The sequence below is a fragment of the Furipterus horrens genome, unplaced genomic scaffold, assembly GCF_987537825.1.
Source record: "Furipterus horrens unplaced genomic scaffold, mFurHor1.1.pri manual_scaffold_13, whole genome shotgun sequence".
In the NCBI taxonomy this organism is placed as follows: Eukaryota; Metazoa; Chordata; class Mammalia; order Chiroptera; family Furipteridae; genus Furipterus; species Furipterus horrens.
In genome coordinates this window covers 59,525,868-59,550,515 of record NW_028327183.1, presented here as the reverse complement: position 1 = coordinate 59,550,515, position 24,648 = coordinate 59,525,868, and the positions used below count along the sequence as shown (strand labels likewise).

General features: G+C 41.8%; 2 protein-coding genes across 2 annotated transcripts in view; both read left to right on the top strand.

Moving 5' to 3' along the window:
• LOC149995687 (uncharacterized) overlaps nt 1-24,648 on the top strand; it is a 276,448-nt gene that overhangs the window by 52,749 nt on the left and 199,051 nt on the right. The window lies entirely within an intron of this gene.
• LOC149995698 (uncharacterized) overlaps nt 5,811-24,648 on the top strand; it is a 32,538-nt gene continuing 13,700 nt past the window's right edge. Inside the window, 3 exon segments of the mRNA XM_090259644.1 lie at nt 5,811-6,059; nt 7,872-7,998; nt 16,961-18,489. Coding sequence (XP_090115770.1) covers nt 6,027-6,059; nt 7,872-7,998; nt 16,961-18,489 — 1,689 coding nt within the window. The 5' untranslated portion in view covers nt 5,811-6,026.

Here is a 24,648-nt window from a genome sequence, read left to right as displayed (position 1 = left end):
GAGATACAATTACACTATTTAGGAATTACTCTAATTTGGAAAATTGTGCAGGCCATGTTAAGAGAGAATCATCCTGTGGCACAGCTAAGGTCCCCTAAGCGGAGATCAGGTTACAGGTCAACTGTTCATTGAAATCTAACAGTATCCCCAGCCTTTAGATTTAAGTTTCTTTAATGCTTACCTATATTGCTACTTATATTTTACACCCTTCTATTGACAAGTTTTTCAGGTGTGTTTTGGTGTCTCACCAAGTCCTACAGAAAGTTTATACCCACACTCATACAGACATGTTATTAAAATACTGGTACAGAATCTTTTGCAAGTCATGCTTTGAAAAGGTTAACAGTACATATCCAGCAATTGCTTTACAGGCTACTATTCACTCAAAATGTTAATAATATACTTTTTTTTATTGGGGAGCAAAGATATTACAGTGAACACGAGGACGTTCAGTGCATTCACAGCAATGATGGTGATAGTACTTCACACAGTTTGTAGAGGGGATGTACTAGGCAACCCTAAAGCAAGTGGATGAGTTGGCATCATGGCTCATAGACCCTCAAAATATGAGTGGGGCCTGAAGTTCTTGAATTATCTTCTGGAGTGTGGACCCCTTGTAGAACAGGGTTTCCCTACTAGGTGAGTGTTCTAGTAATCCATCTCTATTTGTGTACCAGCTGGTATTGTGAGAGCGTGCATTCAGTCAGTGAATATTTCTTACATACTGTTTTAATTTTTCAAAGTTTTAAAATAATTTATAGAATAGTTGCAAACATTGTATAAATCTATATTCCTATATGGCATTCTTTTATATCTATAAGAGTTCCTATACAGCCTTTACCTAGGTTCCCATGATGTTAACATACAGCTAAGAATTAAAACTAGGAAATTAATATTGGTACCATACTATCAACTAAAACACAAACTGTTGTGCTCTGGCAAGGGTGGGAGAAAGAAAAGGAGAGTAACATTGATGTGTCAGAGATAACATGGACTCGTTGCCTCATGTGCCCCCAGGTTGGGAGCCTGGCCCACAACCCAGACATTGCCCTGACCAAGAATCGAACCAGGAACCATTTGGATCGCATGCTGGCACTCAACCAATTGAGCGACAGCAACCAGGGCTGAAATTTTTTTTTTTTTTTTTTTAAGACTCAACACTTGCCCATTTCATCATGGGTGATTTACAAGTGCACCTGCCCACACTGCTGAGTAATTCAGCAGTTTTTGACCAAAAACAGCATGACTTCTCTGCCCCACCATCCCTATTCATCCAATCTCACCCCAAGCAACTCACTTTTTGTTTGTTTGTATATTTCCCCGGATGAAAACAGTCCTCAAAGAAAAATGTTTTGCCTTCGTGGGAGAAGTGAAAAACAAAGCAGATGCACTAAAAGGCATCAAAATAATGAGTTCAAATAACTGAGCAGTTGAAAAAAAGATCTCAAAAAATGTATTGAATGAAATCAGAGTACTTTGAAGGTGACTGAGAAAATGTAAGAAATACACTTTTTTATAAATTCCTGGGTTATTTTTGGTCCCTCCTTGTCTTCCTCTCTCAGTATTTCTTTTTTTATTTTAAGAGAATCATGAATCATTTATTGATTACACATGATAATGGGTGCTACACAGACTTCAGTCCCATTATTAATATTATCTGGTACCATAATTGAATTTAGATGTATTCCAGATGATATGTAAACAATAACAGAATTGACTCCATGACTGCTTGGGTGAACCTTTTAATGACAAACTCAAGATCACAACACAGTAGCTATCAATTCAACTACAGAAAGGTTTTTGAAGAAGATGAATTATGTGCCCAAGCAGATTGTAAATATATTTCAAATGGAACCTGGCATCACCCTGAAGGAATTCTATATAACTTCACACTGTTGGCATTATTTACCAAGATGGCTTCAGAGTAGACTTAACTTTACACAGCACATTTAAAACACACACACACACACACAGAGCTCTTTCTGGTGTGGCTCAGTTGGGTGGGCATGATCCCACTAAGCAAAAGTTTGCAAGTTTGATACTTGGTCAGGGCACTGAGTTTTCAGATTCCATCCCTGATCAAGGCTCATGCGAGAGTATCGATTGATCGTTCTCTATGGTGTAATAAATGAGCATTATTTAAATAGCTAGGAAGAGAAAATGCTCTCTGAAGCTTGAGAACAGGTGAGTCTCAAAAGGTGGTGAATAAAGAGAACACTGAGTTCTAAGAAATGAGAGGATTAACGAGCTATGGCTTTGCTGGGAATTTGGCTATCATGAAATTTTACAAAGTATGGGTCCTTTTTATTCATGAGAACTTTATGAAAATCAATGAGGTGAGAAAGATATAGTGAGTTGTGATGGAGAAATTTGGAAGCATTGAAGGGAAGCCATGACAGCATGTCTCATTTCTTCAACAATCATTTACTAATTATCTGCTTCAGAGGCTACTTAAGTCTAAGGGAGGGTGTGGATGACCTAGTTTGACTCCATGGCGAGGTTGCAGGGCAAATTGAAGTTACCTTCATTCTGAGTGGTCATTGGCTCTCCCACTCACTGTCAGAAGGTCAAAGTCAGAGCTGTGCCTCCAAAGAAGAGCTTGGACCGGGCTCTGGAAGACAATGTCCAAGGAATACAGAGTGGACACAGCTTATTAGTGTGGTCACGTTGGTATCAGTGGGCAACGTATTCTCCTAAATATTTGCCATCTTTCAGATAACAAGGTTGTCTGTAGTTCTGTTTAGAAGATCCTCTTGGTGCTCTGCAGAGGCTTGTCTTTTTTTGTGGGGGTGCCGTGAAAGGCTGTCTCATAGCACTCGAGGTCCACACATCACTTGGGTGTCCTGTGGCTTTGACACTTTCAAGTAGAGCAACTTCCTTAAATGAGGTAAGTCCATTTCTGTTCTCCCAGTTCCTACAAACTTCAGAGTCTCATAGATTTTAAGTTCGGTCCCATATGTGCCTTACTTCAAATTGATTCTGGAATTTATTCAGCATGCATGAGCATTCACTCTTCTTGGTGAACATAGGTGGCATCTGCAGGTTCAACTGTGTCCTGTTCCTTGAATATTTGTCTCAGCTGATGATCTACTGTGAAAATGTCATCTGATTCTGCTGGTAGGCAGTCTCCTGTATGCATGCTGTGTCCACCAGCTGGAAACAGTTTCATTCTTCTTGTGAACACAAGCATATGTCTTTCCACCTCCAAAATTAGAGGGGCACTAATGTGTGTCCCTTGTATTTTGGTTTGTGGCACATGTTCATCCTGCAAACTTTGTCAGCTGAGCTATCCTTTGCTGAATGGCTGGTAGGGCATATCCTGAAAGTGCTCAGGAATCCGATAGGAAGCCCACCATGCCTGAAGGGGTGTCTTGGGTCAAGGGTGTCATAAACTGCAATCTCTGTAACCTGCTAACACCTCAGCCTGTCCAGAAGGTGAAAAATGAGTTGAGACAGAGACATCAACACCTACTGCAATCTGAGAAACAAGGAAAAATCCCTTTCAATTTTTAAATAGGGAAAAACTTCTTAAAAATTACAATTGATTTTTATTTCATGTATGCATACTCATAATTTTGTTTTAAATTTATGTATTGATTTTATAGAGGAAATGAGAGGGAGAGAAACATCGATTTGTTGTTCCACTTATTTATGCATTCAACCATTGTTTCTTACATGTGCCGTAAGGATCAAACCCACAACCTTGGTGTGTTGGGTCAATACTCTGACCTGTCCAGAGTAGTTCATAATTTCTTTTATTGTATTTTTTGTCATTATGTAAAAGAATTCCCAGCTATCATAGGTCAACTTTAATTATACATATGTGCTTTTTCTTTATTTTAAAGATTTTTTTTTTATTAAGAGGGCAGGAAAGAGAGGGTGAGAAACATCAATTTGGTGCCTCTCACACGCCCCCAACTGGCCACCTAGTTCACAACCCAGGCATGTGCTCTGCCTGGAATCAAAACAGCAACCTTTTTTAGTTAGCAGGCTGTCCCTCAATCCACTGAGCGACACCAACCAGGACTACATATGTACTTCTTCATTTATTTTAAATTTAATTACTGAATATGTTTCTATGTTACTGCACTGATAATGCCACAGTTATTATCCTACCTTTACTATGTCTGTAATCACAAATTCTACTTCATTATGACAATTACAATCCCATTTCACACTAACAAAATACCAGTAACTGTCAAAATTATATTCTGCCGGTTTTTCAACAATTTTTCCTAATGAATATTTATAATAGGCTTTCATTTATGTTTATGCATGCATATTTTGTTTTCAAAGGTTTGTCCTACTTTTGACATATTTGTCATATGTATGGTGGTGTAACTAGTTTATTTCTCTGGTAATATTTCTCAGAGTCTTCAATGTGGCATACCCTTCTTTATTGGTAGGAGCTTTATTGAGGTTCAGAGCTGATGAGTTTTAATCAACAGAAAGGCAAAAAGTGCATGCAACTCAATGAAGGCTTAGGTGATCTTTGGAATTTTTATGGTAATGAAGTATTAAGTTAAGGTTTACATATTGTTATTTTTGACATAGTGCTATTGCACATTTAATAGACTACATTATGCACTAAGGAACCAACAAATTAGTGTTAGTAGCTTTAGTATCCAGTTGGCTTGTCTGGAACTCTACATGCAACTTCTGGATTGAATTCCTGTAATTGCATGTCTTTGAGGTCTTAAATATTTCTTCTCCTCCTCCTCCTCCTCTTCCTCCTTCTTCTTCCTTCTTCCTTCTTTCCTTCTTTCTTCTTTGGCAAAAATGTATAATTTAAGCACGAGGCATCAGATCAAACTGGTCTCAACTCTAGTCACCCAACTGCACAGGCAGAGCTGAGATTTCTGATTGCATCAGGCACAGATGGGCTTAAATATTTGTGTATAGTTTTATTACATTGACTTTGCCAAGTGGGCCCAACTGGAGCAGGATAGCGTTAGGGACTGTTAGAAACAAGGTCATAGTGACTCCCAAACCAGTAAAAAGTCATTTGTAACAAAGGGCAAATGTAATTAAAGAGTCTTAAGGGCAATGTAATTAAAGGATCTCTGAGAAGGGAGTTGACAGCATTAGCATATTCAGAAATCACAATAGGGGCATTTAGATGAACGCGTTAGATTGTACCTCCGGAGTATCCGGTCATGGAGAAATGGGGAAGGAAAGGGGAGGGGAAACTAGTTGCGTTAGGATGGGGAAGCTACTCGCTCTCACTTTAGGGTGGCAATTTCAGGGTGGGGAAGCTAAGACTATAAAACCAGGTTCCTTTGTCTATTTGGCGCGCATTCTCCTGGCTGTGAGGGTGCCCCCGGCTCTGCAGACTCGTGAATAAAGACCTCGCTTTACTGCTCAAGTCCTGTGTCCCGGTTTTTTATTGTGAGCGTTTCTCACAGGGACTCAACCACATTCTGGATGAAGGAGGCACAGGTCAGATGGCCTGAATCAAGAAGAGACAGGATGCCTGGAGGTCAGGAAGTGCAGATCCTGAAGAAATATAGGCAAAAGCTGCAGTTAAAAACAAAACAAAAAAGGCGTGCAAACGCACCACAGACTATCTCGCTCAGGAAATGAAGAAATTATGTCCTCTGAGGCGCGGTAGAGTGCGCCTTGTATTCTGCGCCCGTTGTCTGCGGTGTCTGTCCACAAGCCATTCCTGGAATCTGCTGAGGAAACAGGATCCCGGCATTAGAGTGTAAGAACTACATTACCCAGAAGGCAGGCGTAGACTATTGCGACACAGTCCGAAAAAGTCTCAGAAAATGCATTTCCGTTTTCGCACAGCTGTAGGGCGGGACTTCCGTCGCTCTGCTGGCGGGCGTTTCCTGTTTTCTCTCAGTTCTGTTATTACGCGGTGAAGATCTCCTGGACATGAAAGCCAATGGGGAAGGCACGGGAGCGCCGGTCACCGCAGCACGTGTGAGGCGCGGCAACGCCGCTCAGGTGACCCGCGCCGGGGCTGGAACCCCAACACCAGGGACACCCTCCTCGCCCCTCGGTTCCGCCGAGAGAGTCTGATGAAGGCGGCAGCGAGGAAGCGCCCAGCTGAGGTGAATGCTCTGGGCCCCGGGCCCTCCCGCCTTCCCTCACCGAGCCCTGCAGCCACAGTGCAAGGCGCCCGTCGCGTCCTGCGGCCCAGGCCCCGGCGTCCGGGACCGACAGGCGTTAGTGGTGACACGCGGGTGACGGGGGTGGGGGAGGGCGACTGGCTGAGGGGCCGCTGCGGTTTGGTCACCGAACCTCTAACGCTCCGGGGGCTGCCCCCGCCTGGCGCGCCCCTGAAACTTCCGCGCGTCAGACACCCCTCGGGTCCCTGACCGGCCCGGGACAGGTTTGAAGGACAAACCGGCGTGAGACTCGGGCAGTTTCAGTCAGAACGGAAGGAAGAGGCCAGTGCGGGCGCCACGGGGACGGGGGCAAACCGTGTGCCTCCGAGCGGACGGGGCCGTGCTGAGAGGGTTCGTGGGGTTCTCCGCGTTTCCCAGGGCGGGGGCGTTGTCCCCGGGCTTTGTGACGCCTGGTTCTGAGGGGCCTCCTGGCTGCGAGGGGCCCTTGTGGCTGCGATTTCCGTGGCTGACGCAGGGGCCTCCTGCCATTACCTGTTCCCCTTAGTTGGTGAGCCGAGGTTGGGGCTCCTGTAAGAGGCTCTTCCATCCTTTTGTCGGGATTCTCCTGACGTCCTTCTGCCCTGCCTCAGTTGTACTAGGTCCTCCTGGCATTTCCGAGCACCCTCTGCAAGCCACATGCTAAGTTCATGGGTGATCTCAGAGAGATGCCTGTGGTGCGGAGCAGGAGGGGGCCGAGCCGAGGGGGTGACCCTGGGTGTGAGGCTGTGAAGGAGGAAGGACCACACTGTGAGCTCAGCTGGAGGAAGTGTGAGCGGACGGGCCCGGTACCCGGTGTGGGGACCTACGGGTGAAGCGCGAGCCCACGTTTGGCTGTGTCGGAGGCATGGTCTGGGAAAGTCGGTGGAATTGCTTCACCAGAAGTTGAGGGCCCTGGGCTTTAATTATGTTTATGTGCTACACATCCCATCCCTGCTGCCTTTGCTGAGGGTGGTTAAGAGTGATTAATGAAAAGGCTGCACTCAGGCTAAAGACTGGTGTTTTCTCTGAACTGTGGGCCCTGGAGGGGTTCGGGCCTCAGTAAGGATACGATTGCAGGGTCCAGACAGAATGTTCCGGAATCATTTTGTAACAGTGGGGTCCCCAAATTTTCCACAACCCATGGTTTTGGGGATGGGGAAGGAGACAGTACATCTTTTAAGATACTTTGCCAGTCAATGACAAGATGATAGCTGAGCCTTGCCTAAAGGAGAGAGCCTTAAGGAAGGGGACCATTCTTTTTGAAAGAATGAAGAGCCCCATTGACCATGAGGTCTGGTGTGAAAGAAGGTGCCATGCAGTTTTGAATTAAGAGCTGAGGTAAGAAAGAGAAGACTCACTAGGAAACCTGCCTGGAGAACACAGCAGCATGGCCGATGAGGCTGGAATTGTGGGGACCGCCTTACCAAGCACGGATTAGTGGGAGGTGCCTGAAATGCCATACTGACTGGGAATGCCGAGGCGCAGACTTTTGCTTTTCTGAAGGATGGCACCTCTTGACTCGTGTGTTCTGAAACTGGCTTGGTTTAGCAGAGGGAGGCAGGACAATGTGTTTTTGTGGGTTATAAAGGGAGGGGGATGGAACGGCAGTAACTTGCCATTGTTCTGAATCTAACAGTTTTAAATAAACCCTTTCTCCTTTTCCACAAAACTTTTTTATTGGGAGTTGCTCTTCTTGGCGGCAGGCAAGCAGATCCCACAGCTGTTCCAGAGCAGCATAGGCCGGGGTTCTGTAATAATTTGTGTTCATTCCGACAGGTTGTCGTGACCTTTGAGGATGTCGCGCTGTATTTCTCCAGGACAGAATGGCGCCTCCTTGATGAGTCTCAGAGACGCCTGTACCTCCATGTGATGCTGGAGAACTTTGCTCTTATATCCTCACTGGGTAAGACACTCACTCTCTCTCGGTAACCTTGAGTAGAGTGCATTTCCTCTGAGCCCGCTTATTTCCTAGTGTGCTCTCTGTCCTCACAACTGGACTGTGGGCAATGCTTGCTCCTTCAGCTTTCTAGGTAGACACTGGACTTGGCAGGGTTTATTTGCTTGCACTGCCCTTACTCTTCCTGTACAGTAGTCCCTCTCTATATCGCAGTTCACTTATTGTGGCCTCTCTGTATCGCGGGATTTTTTAAAACATTATATTTAATTATTTATCGTGGATTTTTTGCTATATCGCGGCATTTTGCGGTACTGTACAGTAAATACTAAAATAAATGTAAGGGTCCTACTTCGCGGATTTTCACCTCTCGTGGGGGTTCTAGAACGTAATACCCGCAATAAGTGAGGGATCACTGTCCCCATACCTGCTGTACTGAACTCTCCTAGGGAAGGATTTGTGGTTTCTTGTCTTGTAGTGAGCCTAATGAATTCCACATTCATTAGTGAGCAAAGCATTTATGTTCCTGTTGTCATTTTTACATAATATTGAGGAAAATGTCTACAACATTAGCCTTGCTTTAGCCATATTTTTGGCTAATGATCTGTCTTTTTCTTTTGAGTTTTTAAATTGATTTTTAGAGAGACAGAGAGAAACATTGATTGTTATTCTACTTAGTTATGCATTTACTGATTGATTCTTGTATGTGTTCTAACCAAGGATTGAACCCTCAACCCTGAGATATCAGAACATCACTCTTAAGCAACTGTGCTACCAGCCAGGGTAGGCTAATGAGTCTTTTGAATACTTTATATATTTTATAAACTAATTTCTTATCTGATTTGGGTACACGTTCTTGCACTTTGCTTTATTGTAATTCACAGATATTGTGTAGTTTTACAATTCAAAATTTCTGTCAGTAAATCTACCGCTGCCTTTTTAATAATAGGCTGAGATGCTGGTTAGCAATTTTCAGCATTGAAATATTTTAATTGTTATGTATGTATTTTAAAAGACAAAGCTATTGCATTAATAGACTGCAGTGTAGTGTAAACAACGTTTTTATTCACTGAGAAATCAAAAAATGTGTGTGACTTTTTCTATATCGCAATATTTGCTTTATTGTGGTGATCTGAACTGACCCAACAATATATCCAGGGGATACATTTACATGATTTCCTTTCCCATTCATGGATGTCTTTTTTATTTTGTAATTGCTCTTGTGCTGTACAGAAGGTTATTTCTCTGTTGTAGTTCAGATTGTGTTATTTTTGCTTTCTTGCTTGGTGGTTAGTGTCACATCCATTAAATTATTGCTAATACAGATCTCCAAAGCTTTTTCTCTAGGTTGTCTTGAAGGAATTTTAAGGTTTTTAGACTGACACTTAATTTTTTAATTATTTTGGAGCTAATTTTTATCAGTGGTCTCCAGTTTTGTTGTTTTATATGCAAATATCCAGTTATCCCGGCATCATTCATTGAAGAAACTACCTTTTCCTTCATATTTTGTCTTTCAGTGTTTGTCAAACTTGAATGGAACTTTGTGCCTGGGTTTATTTTTGAGTTCTCTATTTTGTCCTATTGGTCTGTCAGTTTATGCCAATAACATTGTTTGGTTGCGTGGGCTTTGTAATACCCTAAAGTAAGGAAGTGTGATGCCTCCAGATGTGTTCTTCTTGCTCTAGACTGCTTTTGCTATTCGAGGTCTTCTGAGGTTTTCTACATTGTGGGATTCTCTTTTTTCTTTTTTTAATTTTATTTAAAATCCCATTGGAATTGGATTGGGATTATATTTAATCTATAGATTGCTTTGGGGAGTATAGACATTTTAACTATAAAATTTTTAAATTCAAGAACACAGATGTCTTTTATTTGTATCCACTTCTTTTGTCAATGTCTTCTAGTGGTCAGTGTACAGACTTTCACCTTACTGGTTGAATTTATTTCTGAGTCTTTTATTGGTTTTGATGGTGTTGTAAATTTGATTACTTTCTTAATTCCCGTTCAAAGATTTTGTTAGTTTATAAATATCGAACTGATGTTTGTATGTTCGTTCTGTATCCTATATCTTTACTGAGTTTATTAATTTCAGAAGTTTAAAATAAAATGTTGACCATTTTCTGTATGTTGGTGTTGTCATCTGCCAGTATCTCTTATGTTGCTTGTCGTTCTTAGGGTCTGGTGTAATGTCTCAAAAAAGAGCTCTTTTCTTTCTTTCTTTCTCTCTTTCTTTTTTTTTTAATTCAGATATTTTTTTTAGCATATTTTATTGATTTTGTTGTTACAGTAATTCCAGTTTTCTTCCCCTTTGCTCCCCAAGAGCTCTTTATTTTCTTTGCTAACTTTAGGTTTAGTTTCTTCTTGTTTTTCTAGGTTCCTGAAGTTCAAGTTTAGGTCACTTATTTGAGACCTTTTGTATTTTTTTGGGGGGGAGAGGGGTGTTTTCAGTTTTCTTGTTTTTCTTTTTTTTTTAATTTTGATTTATTTATTGTTTTTCCATTACAGTTATCCCACTTTTCCCCCTATTGCTCCCCCCCAACCCCAGATCTTTTGTCTTAAAGTGAGCATTTATCATTAGGTTTCTTTCTTTCTTTCTTTTTTTTTTGCCTTCAGTTCTGATATTACTTCCTTAATATATTTAATATATGTTGTTGGGTGCTTAATACTTAAAGTTATTGTCTTCTTGATGAAATGACTCCTTTATCATTCTATGATGACCTTTATCTTTTGTGTCAGTGTTTGAGGTTGTCTATTTTGTCTGATAGAATTTTAGCTGCTCTTTTCTTCTTTTGGTTTTATTTGTAAGGTATATGTTTTCCCTGTTTTTATTTGAAGCTATTTATATCCATAAAGATTTAGGGAGTGTCTTGCAGGCAGCATATATTGTGTCTTTTATTTTTTATCACTTCAGCCACCCTATGTCTTTTGATTGGAGAATTTGTTATTAAAGAACCTATTACTGCCACTTCTTCATTGTTTTCTGGCTCTTTGTTGATTTGTTGGTTTGTCTTTTTGTCTCACTGTCTTTGTGATTTTGTCATTTTCTGTAGTGATGTGCTTGAACTCCTTTCTCTTTTGTGTATCTATTACATAGGTGTTTGTGGTTTCCAAGAGACTTACATAAAACAACTAATTGAACAGTGTATTTACTCCTAATGGCAGCTTCAATTGCATACAAAAATTTTACTTTTTTCACTCTTCACCACACCACCACTTTACATTGTTTTTCATGTACAAATTCACATCTTTTTTTATTGTATATCTGTTAAGGTACACTGTGTTATCTTTGTTGTTTTTACTAGTTTTAAGTTTCAACCTTTATAATAGTGTTAAATAATGTACGTTCCATCCATGCAGTATTGCTGTATCGTGAATTTAATTCCACTCTCAGATTTACCAATGAGTTTTACACTTTTTGTATGTATTCATGTTTCTGTTAAGTATTCTTTTATTTCAAGATAAGGAACTTCCTTTGACATTTCTCATTTCTGTTTTTTTTTTGTTGTTGGTTTTTTTTTAATTGTATTTTATTGATTAGGCTATTACAGTGGTCCTGATTTCCCCCCTTTGCCCTCCATTTCCCCAGGTAGTCCCCACGCCATTATTCACGTCCATGGGTCATGAGTATAAGTTCTTTGGCTGCTCCATTTCCTATATGTACTTTACATCCCCGTGGCTATTCTGTAACTACCTGTTTGTATTTCTTAATCTCCTCACCTCTTCACACATACTTCCACAACCCCTTTATCTGGCAACCATCAAAAAGCTCTCTATATACATGATTCTGTCTCTGTTCTTGTTTGCTTTGTTTTTTAGATTCAATTGTTGATAGGTATGTATTTTTGCCATTTTATTGTTCATAGTTTTGATCTCCTTTTTCTTAAATAAAAGTCCCTTTAACATTTCATTATAATAAAGGTTTGGTGATGATGAACCTCTTTAGTTTTTTTCCTGTCTGGGAAGCTCTTTATCTGCCCTTTGATTCTGAAGGATATCTTTGCTGGGTAAAGCAATCTTGGCTGTAGATCCTGCTTTTCATGAATTTAAAAATTTCTTGTCAGTCCCATATAGGCTCTGAAGTTTCTTTTGGAAAATCAGCTGACAGTTTGTGGGAATTTCCCTGTTGGTAACTTCTTTTCTCCTGCTGATTTTAGATTTTCTGTATCTTCAACCTTTGGCATTTTAATTATGATGTGTCTTGAAGTGGGCCTCTTTGCATCCATCTTGTTTGGGACTTTCTGTGCTTCCTGGACTTGCATGTCTATTTCCTTCACCAAATTAGGGAAGTTTTCTTTTATTATTTTTTAAAATCGATTTTCAATTTCTCTTTTTCTGGTACCCCTATGATGCAAATGTTGAACCTCTTGAAGTTGTCCCAGAGTCTCTTATACTATCCTCATTTTTTTGGATTCTTTCCTCTAGTTGTTCTAATTGTTTGTTTTTTGCTTCTTTATGTTTCATATTGATTTGATTCTTGGCTTTTTCCACTCTACTGTTTCCCTGTAAATTGTTCTTTATTTCAATTGGTGTATCCTTCATTTCTGATTGGATCTTTTTCATGCTCTTGAGGTCCTTAGTTCCTTGAGCATCCTTATAACCAGTGTTTTGAACTCAGCATCTGATAGATTGCTTATCTCCATTTTGTTTAGGTTTTTCTCTGGACTTTTGATCTGTTCTTTCATTCGGCCCATGTTTCTTTGTCTCCTCGTTTTGGCAGCTTTTCTGTTTTTTTTCTACGTATTAGGTAGAGCTGCTTTGACTCCCTGTCTTGGTATCGTGGTCTAATGTAGTCGACTTCTTATAGGGTCCAGTGGCCGAGCTTCCCCTATCACCCAGACCCAGTATGCAAGGTGTGCCCTTCATGTGGGCCGATACACCCTTCTCTTGTAGTTGAGCCTCAGTGGCTAGTGGCAGGTCAATGGGAGCGATTTACCCAGGCCAGTCAACTGCAAGGATTCACTGTGACCACCGACCACCAATTTCCACTCTCCATAGAGGATCAGCTGGGCAGGGGCAGGGACATGGAGCTCCAGCATGGTCTGTAGCTATCCACTAGCTGTGCAGGCCATGGGGTTTCTTGGGTGGTGCAGGTGAAGGTCAGCCCCCACCTGCGTTTTGCCAGGGGATACCCTGCCTGAGCTATAAAGCAATCTGAGATGGCTGCTACTTTTGCTGGGCTTGGAGATTCCCAGGCTAAGCCAAGCTGTGAATCCAGACTGGCTGCTGCTAGTACAGGACCTGAGGCTCACTGAGGCCAGTTGTTGCGTGTTTGATAGGATGTAGGAAGTTGTGAAGCATGAGCCAAAACCCGCCATTCATATAGAAAAGCAGCTTGAGTGGGCCCATAATTTGGGTGGGGCAGAGTCTCTGGGGATCTCCAAGGCATTCAAACAGTGTTAGCCAGGTTGATGGAGTCCCAGATATGGCACCCGCATGCTGGCTCTGTCGGGGAATGGTTTAGGAAAGAGACAATGGCCTCTGCTCACCTCGATGCCAGACGTTTCAGTTTCTCCCTATAGACCACCGGTGCCTTTCAAGCTCCCATCCCAGTGCCAGAGCTCAGAGGGAATGAATAGGTGAGACCGTATGTGGGTTTTTAAGAGCATCTCCTTGGGACTCCAATTGTTTCTTCCACCATCAATCCCTGCTGGGTTTTGCAGCCAGAAATTTTGGGGACTTTCCATCCTGGACTGAGGGGCCTGATGATGTGGGGCTAGGATGCCTCATGCCTGAGATACCCCTCCGAAATTTTTATCCACAGCACGTGGGTGTGGGACCAGCTGGTTCTGCATCTGCGCTCCTTCTACTAGTCTGGCTGGATGTGGTTTCTTCAATTCCATAGTTGTCAGGCTTCTTCTACCAGTATGGATGGATGTGGTTTCTTTAATTCCGTAGTTGTCAGACTTCCATTCAGCTCGATTTCTGACAGGTCTGAGTAATTGTTGTTCTATATTTTAGTTGTAATATTTTTAAAGGTTTTATTTATTTATTTTTAGAGTGGGCAGAAGGGAAGGAGAGAAACATCAATGTGTGGTTGCCTCTGGTGTACCCCCAAATGGGGACCTGGCCTTCAACCCAGCATGTGCCCTGAGTGGGAATCGAACCAGTCACTGTATGGTTTGCAATCCACTGAGAGACACAGCCAGGATATATTTTAGTTGTAATTTTGATGCGGTCATACAAAGAGGTGAGCCATGTCTGCCTCGGCACCATCTTGACAGGATGGTCCTCCTTTGGCATATCTAATGAGTCAGGTTGAGTGGTAATGAACTTTCTCAGCTTTTGCTTGTCTGGGAATCTTTCTTATTTCTGAAGAACAGGTTTTCTGGATAAATACTGTTGGTTTGCAGATATCTTCTTTTAGTGTTTTCAACAAATCATTTGATTTTTGTTTAGCCTCCAAGGTTTTTTCATAGAAGTTTAGTAATAGCATATAGGTGTGTTCTTTCTGTGGGAAGTGTTTCTATTCTCTTTCTGCTTTCAACGTTTTCTTTGCTTTGCATATTTGATGCTTTTGCTCTAAAGTGTCTTGGTGAAGTTCTGCTTCCATTAATCTGTACCGTTACTTGTGAGAAACCACAAACTTTGTTATTCCCATGACATTTAGATTTGGGAAGTCTGAAGATTTTTCTGATTTTTCTCCTTCTCACTTTTTTTTCCCAGTGTACCCAGGGTTCCTCTGGTTCCTCATGACAAAGTATCTTAGTGTTTTTTCACCGAACACGTTCCTAAGGGCAATGCTACCCTTTGTCCCTCGCCACCTGCACATAGCTTTACTCACCCAGTCTTCTTATTACATTTTTCTGGCAGTTCTCCATTTTTTGCTTTCCTGCATTCCTGATTGCCTTAAGTAAACTCTTTTCTCCCTCCCCTAGGATTGTTTTTGTTCATGGATAGCTGTGTACTTATTCATGGAATGGGGATAAATCCTCCTCTCTCCTATTCTGCTATTTTGGTGATGTCACTCACAGAGATCTTTTTTCTGGGGTCTGTTTTGGGCTGTCTTATTCTATCTTATTGCTACCATTCAACTCTTCAGTTTCTCTCTTAGGATTTCTTTATTCAAATATCATGGAATGGCTCAACTGAGAGTTCAGGGAGAGTCATTTGTGCATCACAGGAAGGACATGACTCCATCCACATAGATGGGATCAGAAAGGGTCTTGCCTTGGTGAATGGCAGTTGGTGAGGGTGTGATGCCAGGGATTTGTTAAGGTTGACGCTTTCCAACTACTCTGTTCTGATAGTTATCATTTCTGCTAGGATTCCCGGCCCATGACTCATTTCCATTTTTCTAAACTTTTCACCTCAGCAGTTCTCTCATACACCTCCTGTTACTACTCTCCGACCTGATCCATGCCTGCAGAGCCTCATAATGTGCATGTATTCGTTTTCTTTAACATTGTTTTCTAATTCTTGCCTAAGGATATATTGATTGATTTAAGAGAGAGGAAGAGAGAGAGGGATATGTGATAGAGAAACATCAATCAGTTAATCAGTTGGCTCTCGCACGCACCCCAACTGGGGATGGAGACTATATCTGCAACCTAGGTATTTGCCCTGACTGGGAATGGATTCTGCAGCCTTTTGGTTTATGGGATGATGCTCCAACTAAATGAGCTACTTCAGCCAGGACTCGAGTATTCTGTTGTGTTTTGTTTTTCCCATTTGGAAGGTTTTAATATATATTTTATTTATTGTATTTTTTCCATTACCATTTATTCCCCTTATACCCCCCACTGCCTCCCCCACTATCACCACACTGTTGTTCATGTCCATGGGTCCTTTTCCCTTTTTGCTCAATTTCTTCACCCCCTAACCATCCCCACCCAAAGCTGTCAGCCTGCCTTCTATGAGTCCGTCTCTATTTTGCCTGTTAATTCAGTTTGTTCATTAGATTCCACATACAAGTCAAATAATACAGTATTTCTCTGACTGGCTTATTTCACTTAATGTAATGTTCTTCAGGTCCATCCTTGCTATCACAAGGGGTAAAATTTTCTTCTTTTTTACAGCTGGGTGGTAGTCCATTCTGTATGTACCATATTGTTTTTAACGTTTTTTTAAAAAGATTTTATTGATTTATTTTTAGAGAGAGGGGAAATGAGGCAGAAAGAGGTAGAGAAACATCAATGTGTGGTTGCCTCTAGCGCACCCCCAACTGGGGACCTGGCCTGCAACCCAGGTATGTGTCCTGACTGGGAATCAAACCAGCGACCCTCCTGTTCACAGGCCGACACTCAATCTGCTGAGCCATACCAGTCAGGGCTAACTTTATTTTTTTTAAGATTTTTTATTGATTGTTAGAGGGGAATGGAGGAAGAAAGACACTCAACCCACACTAGTCAGCGCAGAACTTAAGTATTCTTATATTTACCTACAATAAATATCATGTGCTCTGATGAAATTGAGGGTTTTTTTTTTATTTTGAAGACAGATTACCTTTAAAGATTTTACACATTTGTTTTTAGATAGGGGGGAAGGGGGAGAAACATCACTTGGTTCCCTTTTGTGTGAACCCCAATCAGGGATGGGGCCTGCAACCCAGACATGTGCCCTGACTTGGAATGGAACCAGCAACATTTTGCTTTGCAGGGTGACACAAAACCACCTCAGCCAAACCAGCCAGGGCTGCAATTGATTTTTATGGGTTCAGACATATTCAGATTCTTCTACACAACCTCTCATCATGAGAACGAAAGTTCCTATAGGAAGCCATTTATGCAGAAAAAAACTAGTAGACCCCGCTTTCCCTCTGTTTCACATTCTATGCTTGTGTATTTTTTGTGAAGTCTCCCCTATTTACTGATTTTTGGGGCCAGTTAATATATAACAGCCCTTTCCTCAAGACACAGTGTCTTGAAAATCATTCCATAGGTCGTGCCTCACTGTGACAGACGGACATTTGTGACTTTAACATCCCTTCACTATATGGTTAACATGCATTTAAAAAGTATTTTCTTTTTGTCAGGTTGCTGCTGTGGAGGAGAGGTTGTGGAGGCGCCCACTGAACAGAAACTTTTTGTACAGGTGTCACGGGAAAAGAATCTTAAGTCGGCTTTGTCTTCCCAGAAGAGCCACCCTTGTGACAGTTGTTGGCCTGTCTTGAGAGACATTTTCCTCTTGGTTGACCAGCAGGGAACACAACAGAGCCCGACACTGCTGAGGTGTGGGGCATGTGCAGAACCATTTTATTTCAGAGCAAAGCGTCATCAGTACCAGCAGCAGCACGTGAGAGAGAAGCCTTTCATACGAGGTGCGGACAGGGCCTCACTTGGGAAGGGCTGCAATCTCAATGTGTCCCAGAAGCTTTTTACCTGCAGAGACCTTGGGCAGAATGTTTCTACCAGTTCAGGACATATTCAACAACAGGCTACTCAAACCAAGGACAAGCCAAATGAAATCCCAACATCTGGCATGACTTTTCAAAGGAGAAAATACCACACAAGGAAAGAAGGTAAGAAAGCCATTGACTGCAAACACACATTTGTTCCAGATCAAGCTGTTGAAACTAGAAGACAGTATTTTGTGCGCTGTGAACGTGAAAAGTGTTTTATAGGAATCTCTGACCTTCATTATCATCAGAAAATTCACAAAGAGGAAAAGCCATATAAGTGCAGTGAATGTGGGAAATGCTTTAGAGATCACAGTGTCCTTATTCAACACTGTCAAGTTCACTCTGGAGAAAAGTCTTATAAGTGTGGTGAATGTGGGAAATCATTTAGCCAAAGTTCAAACCTCATTATACACCAGAGAGTCCACACTGGAGAAAAGCCTTATGAGTGTGGTGAATGTGGGAAATCATTTAGCCAAAGTTCAAGCCTCATTCAGCACCAACGGATTCACACTGGAGAGAAGCCATATGAGTGCAAGAAATGTGGGAAATATTTTACCAGAATCTCTGGCCTTAATCGTCATCAGAGAATTCACACTGGAGAAAGGCCTTATGAGTGCAGTGACTGTGGAAAATGTTTTAACAGGAAATCTTATGTTCTTTGTCATCAGAGAATTCACACTGGAGAAAGGCCTTATGAGTGCAGTGAATGTGGAAAATGTTTTAAGAGTAAATGTCACTTTCGTTGTCATCAGAGAATTCACACTGGAGACAAGCCTTATCAGTGCAGTGAATGTGGGAAATCTTTTATTGGGAACTCGGCCCTCTTTCATCATAGGAGAGTTCACAGTGGAGAAAGGCCTTATAAGTGCAATGAATGTGGAAAATCTTATACCTGGAGCTCTAGTCTTCTTTATCATCAGAGAATTCACACTGGAGAAAGGCCTTATGAGTGCAATGAATGTGGGAAATCTTTTAGTAGGAAATATTCTTTCCATTGTCATCAGAGAGTTCACAGTGGAGAAAGGCCTAATAAGTGCAGTTAAAGTGGAAAATCTTATACCACTAGCCACGGCCTCTGTTACCATCACAAGTTTTACACTGGAGAAAGGCCTGAAGAGTGCCGTGAATATGGAAAATCTTTTTCAGAATCTCTGACCTTCATTGTCATCAGACAGTTCACACTTGAGAAAGAACTAAAAAAAAACCTTCACCTGTGGATAGGTTTATTGATTTTAAAGAGAGTGGAAGGGAGAGGGGAGACAGAGAAAATGATGTGGGAAAGAAGCATGGATTGTTTTGCTTTCCTATGTGCTCCAATGGGGGACTGAACCTGCAGTCCGAAAAGTGGGTATGTGCTGTGACCAAGCATCGAACCAATGACCTTTTGCTTTGTAGGACAACGCCCAACCAACTGAGCCACACCAGTCAGGGTAACCTCAAGTGCTTCTGACAGCAGCATGAATTTTTTCCTTCTTCACAGGGTATGCCAATAATTTTGAAGGGAATTACTTTCAAGAGTTTTTCAAAGGTCCATGTGTTATAACATCTGTAATTACATAAGTGATGGTCTATTGGTTGTATGACCGAAGGAATTAGGGGAAACCGTGATTATGTCAGAATCACCTGTGTAATAAAGATTTGTGGAGACTGCAATCAACTATATGGAATGTGCTGCTTCTAAACATGTGTCCAGAAATATTTCTGTGAAAGACTGCAGAATCTGTGTGTACACAAATCTGAGTATCTGCAGACATCTTTCTTTGTCTTTTGCATTCCAAGTCATTGTCAGTGAAAATTAAAAAATGTTTTTGTGGGTTTCTGTACCTCTCAGATATTCACCTGAAGACCATTGATGTCTAGATAGGAAAATCAAAGATAAAAGAAAAAAACAGTATCTATTGTGCAGTGATGTGGCTTTTGTGATCCATCTAGCGTTTCTAGTGATTTAGTTGAAAGTCATTCATTGATTGGTATCTTTGCTGTAACTAAGGTAAGTGACCACCAAAGGACATGAGGACGTGGATTGAATGTAGAGTTGTTAAACGTATTTTCCAAAATGTTGGACGTACAGTTTTTTTGTTTGTTTGTTTTTAATGTTGAAGCATTTTTGAAAAGTTTTAATTAGCAGACAGTATATTTCAATTAGAGTATCTGATGAAATTTTACATATTAAGCTGAAACCCGCACCATAATTATAATACTGACCATATCTGTTCCCTGTGTATTTACCTCATGTCCTTTTCTAATCTTTCTCCCTGCCCTTGCTAGCTCTAATTAACTATTGATTTACTTTTCACTTTAATATATAACTTTTCATTTCCTAGAATTTATATGATGGGAATAAAAGTAGTTTTTCTGCTGTAATTTATATTCCATAAATACTTAAAGATTCATTTATGTATATCTGTATCTCTTTTTTTTTTTTTTTTGGAAATATTCTTGCCTTTGAATTTATCAACATTTGTTTATCTAATCACCTGTTCATGGACATTGGGTTATTTCTAATTTTTAATGATTGAAAATAAAGCTGGGGAAACATTTGTGTGTAATTCTTAATTTTTTTTTTTATGTTTTAGAAAGAGGGGAAAGGAGGGAGAATAAGAGAGCGAAACATAAATTGGTTGCCTTCCATATGCACCCATCTAGGGACTGCACCTGCAACCAAGGCATGTTCCCTGACTGGAAATTGAATTAGTGTCCTTTCAGTTTGTGGGACGGCATCACATTGGCCTGGGATATGTGTAATACTTTATAGGGATATATGTTTCATTTATCTTAATAACTCAATGCAATGTTCATTTAGGAGGGTAGTTCAGTGTTCAACTTAAAGAAATTAGCAAGTTATCTAAACTGATTATATCTTTTTGCATTCTTCTAGCAGTTTATGAGGAATTCAGTTCCTCGGCATTCTAGAGAATATTTGTTTTGGTCAACTTTTCTCCTTTTTTAAAAAACTTAAAGCCTCACCTGAGGATATGTTTACTGATTTTTATTATTTTATTTTATTTTTTTTAAGGTTTATTTTCAGAGAGAGAGGAAGGGAGGGAGAAAGAGAGGGAGAGAAACACTAATGTGTGGCCACCTCTCGTACCCCCAAACGGGGACCCGACCTGCAACCCAAGCATGTGTCTCAACTGGAAACTGAACCTGAGATCCTTCGCTTCTCAGGCCAGCGCTCAATCCACTAAGCCACATCAGCCAGGGCTATTGATTTTAGAGAAAGAGGGGAAAGAGAGAAAAACAATGTGAGAGAGAAACAAATATCTATTGGATGCCTCTCATATGCACCCCGATTGGGGATTGAACTGGCAACCTAGGTATGTTTCCTGATTGAGAATAGCACCTGCAACTTTGGTGCATGGGACAATGGTGCAACCAACTGAGACACGCAGCTATGGCTGCTCAATATTTCTATATTTAAACTTATTTTTTAACATTGTCATACCTCACGTGATTGCATTTTTAAATAAATTATAGTGACCTTTTTGTTAGATATGTATTTCCTATCTCTATCTTTGGGAAAATGAGCATGTGTTTGTTCTGTGCTCAGAACTGGTGAGCTAATTTTGGCACCAAAATGTCTGAATTTTTGTAGTTTTTTAACAAAAGAACAGTGAAACAATGAAGATGCTTACTGGAATTTCATTTTGTGCTTTTTTTGCTTTGTAAAATAAATGTCTTTTACATTGGAATAACACGGTCTAATATTTTACACTTTTAAATTTGCTCTATTAACACTCTCCATCACTTTTAGAAGTCCAGACATTTAATAATACAATAAGCACGTGCTTTGCAGTGTTCTCCCATTTTCTTGCTCTGCTCTCATGGTTCTTAGGTTGGAACAGGGACTCCCAGGAGGACCAGATGGCATTAGTATTAGGATAGATAGTAAACCAAGGCAGGCAAAGGGAGGGAGATGTATCTCACTCATTCATTCAGCAGTCCTGAGCCTGATCCCATAAGATTGCCAGGTGTTCCAAAAATCACAAGAAAAACCATGATTGCGCAGGAGGGGAGCCCTTAGCGTTATGTATGTATTGTTTCCACTAGGTGGGAAAGAAAGTCTCTGAAACAATCCCGACGTGTGGAAGAGAGGAGGACGGGGAACCTAGAACCTGGTTACAGGCATAAAACCCCAATAGTCGATGCACTCAGACTATCTAGGTACCTGCTTGGAGCTTTGGGCTCAAGTGTATTTCATAAATAAACTTGCTATCTCATTTCTATTATACGTGTTGTCTCTTGCTTGAATTTCTTGTGAGCAATACAAGAACTAAGGAGAGGGAACCCCCTAAATGTCTTATATTGGAATAATCTATTTTTCACTTTTTAATGCCATGTACAGTATAAGAGACACCTAAATTTAACTCCCTGGCTGGTGTGGCTCAGTGGATTGCATGCCGGCCTGTGAACTGAAAGGCCACTGATTCAATTCCCAGTCAGGTAACATGCCTGGGTTGTGCTCCAGGTCCCCAGTTGGGGGTGCGTAAAAGGCAACTGATAGATGCTTCTCTCTCCCTCCCTCCCTCACTCCATGTCTCTAAACGTAAAATCTAAAAGAAGATAATTTTAGCTCGCTCTATTAACATTCTCCATCACTTGTAGAAGTCCAGACATTTAATAATACAAAAAAAACCTTGCTTTGTAGTGTCTTCCCATTTTCCTGGTGTGTCATGGCAGTTCTTGGGTTGGAACAGGACTTCCAGGAGGACCAGATGGCATTAGAATAAGCAGGGTGTTTTGGAGTCCTTAGGCGCCCTGCAGAGAGAAGTAGAGTGGCGATCAGAATTCCCATGCCTCACATCAGGAAGCTGGGTCTGAATCTTAGATGCTTGAGTATCATTGGGACTCAGAGAAATGACACTCTTTCAGGCCTGGGTATGTTCCCTGTATGTAAAAGATGTATAAAGTATGTCTCCATCCATGAGCTGTTAAAGTCAAGAGCTAAAGTGTCCATTCTCAGGGCAGAGGTTGTGCCTGCAACCTGCCTGATCTCGCTCAGCTCCTACCTCTGACTACAGAGATATCCAGGCCATGCTCCTCTGGTTCTTCCCAATGGCCACAAGCCCCTGTGTTTTCTGGTGGTTTTTAGAAAGAAACTGGGTTTTTAGGAACCTGATGAAACACCTTCAGGGGGCTGGCACTGCTGGGCCCTGACATATAAGTGTGGTATTACCACCTGAAAAATTATGGTGACTCACTAGAGCTCCCTGAGTCTCAGTTGGCTGACTGTGGCATCAAGTGAAGATTGCCCTTTCTGTGGCCTTTGAAGATCAGTAAAAAAATCAAAATAAAACAGTACTAGCTGATCACAGGATTCCAGGGTTAGCTTTTTGAGCATTTTCTCTTAATTCTCACAACCACGTGGGAAGTGGAAACTAATACTGAATTGCTGAGAAAATGCAGGATTAGACAAATTAAGTAGGTTCTCCATGTTCACACAAGTATCAGATGCAAGAGCCTGGATTCCAACCTGGGATTCTGTTTCCTTACGTTCAATTTCTAAAACTGCTTATGAAATCCTCACTGGACCAGGAAGGCTTAGCTTTTACTGCTGTTTCCATTGTTGGAATTACCACCGTGATTTGCCCTCCCCCACATTCCTATGATGTCCGGAGACCACTGGAGTGAATGCTGTCTTCTGTATCATCTCCAGTAGTTTCTCAAAGGGAAACTTCTTTCAACTGGAGCTCTCTCTGCCTCTTTGACACCAGCACAAACTTGCCTACAGGAGACATTGGTGACCTGAACCCGAGTCTCTTTTGCCCTCACTTTCTGACTAACAGGCTGTGATTCCATTTACTGTGCCGAATGTGAAGTCTCAGTCTCAGTCTTCCAAGTTTTGGTACATGACGTTGACATTCACCCTGCAGGAGAGTGGACAGCTGGGTGTGAACCCTTACACCCAATATTGAGAAATGATTGAAACCTGCAAGATCCGGGGGTCCAGTCAAGATGGCAGCGTAGGCAGACATGGCTCGCTTCTTTGCACAACCACATCAAAATTACAACTAGGTGGCTCAGTGGGTTGAGGGCGGGGCTGCAAACCAAAGGGTCGCTGGTTCAGTTCCCAGTCATGGCACATGCCTGGGTTGCGGGCTAGGTCCCTGGTTAGGGGTCTGCGAGAGACAACCACACATTGATGTTTCTCTCCTCTTTCTCCCTTCCCCTCTCTCTAAAAATAAATACATAAAATCTTTTTTTAAAAATTACAACTAAAATATAGAACAACCATCAGCCAGAACCATCAGCAATTCAGTTGAATGGAAGTCTGATATCTACAGAATTAAAGAAACCACATCCATAAAGACAGGTAGGAGGGGTGAAGACTCAAAACAAGCTGGTCTCACCCATTTGTGGTGAGTATAAGTTCAGAAGGGGGTATCTCTCAGGAGCAAGGAGTCCCAGTCCCACACCAGGGCCCCCAGCTACGGTCCCAGTGCCAGGAGGGTTAAATCCCCACAATTTATGGTTGCAAAAACCAGTGGGGAGCCCTGGCTGGTATGGCTTAATGAATTGAATACCAACCTCCGAAATAAAAGGTTGCCAGTTTGATTCCCAATCAGGGCACGTGCCTGGGTTGCAGGCCAGGTACCTGGTTGGAGATGTGTGAGCGGCAACTGAACAATGTTTCACTGCACATTGATGTTTCCCTCCCTCTGCCTCCTTTCCCCTCTCTCTAAAAATAAATAAAAAATTTAAAAAAGAAATGCTATTTTAAAAAACAGCAGGGATTGAGTTGGTGGAAGAAACTTCTGAAGTCTCAAGAAGTTCATCTTAAAGAACCCACACACGGACTCACCTACTCGGACTCACTCCCTCTGGGCTCCAGCACTGGGGTAGCAGCTTGAAAGGCACCAGTGGTTTACAGGGAGAAACTGAAGTGTTTGGCATCCAAGTGAGCAGAGAATCAGAGAAGGAAAACTCTGACTCCAAAAAACCTCCGCTGCCTTGCGGCATACCTCTTCAGGGGAAAGGCTAAGGGAGTAAACCCCGACAGAAAATCCGGAGCCGGAGTCCCTAAGGCGGTTTGACGTTGTAGTCAACACCGGCAACTCCTGCGGCGCACCTGAAGCCAAGCTGTATTGACTCCGTCTTTCCCTTGGACCCTTCAGCTGCGAAGAGAGGGGGGGTCTGCTGCATGGGCAACAGCAGACCCTCCATATCACCCTGCCCAGGCTCTGTAGCTTCAGCTTCACTGGAGAGGACACTCCAGCGTCATCGCAAGATGTCGATTCAACACGGGAGGAGACAGATACCGTGTCACTCCCGAGTCGGACTGCACAGCCATTCTTGGCGGTGCAGATAGACTCTTAAGAAGC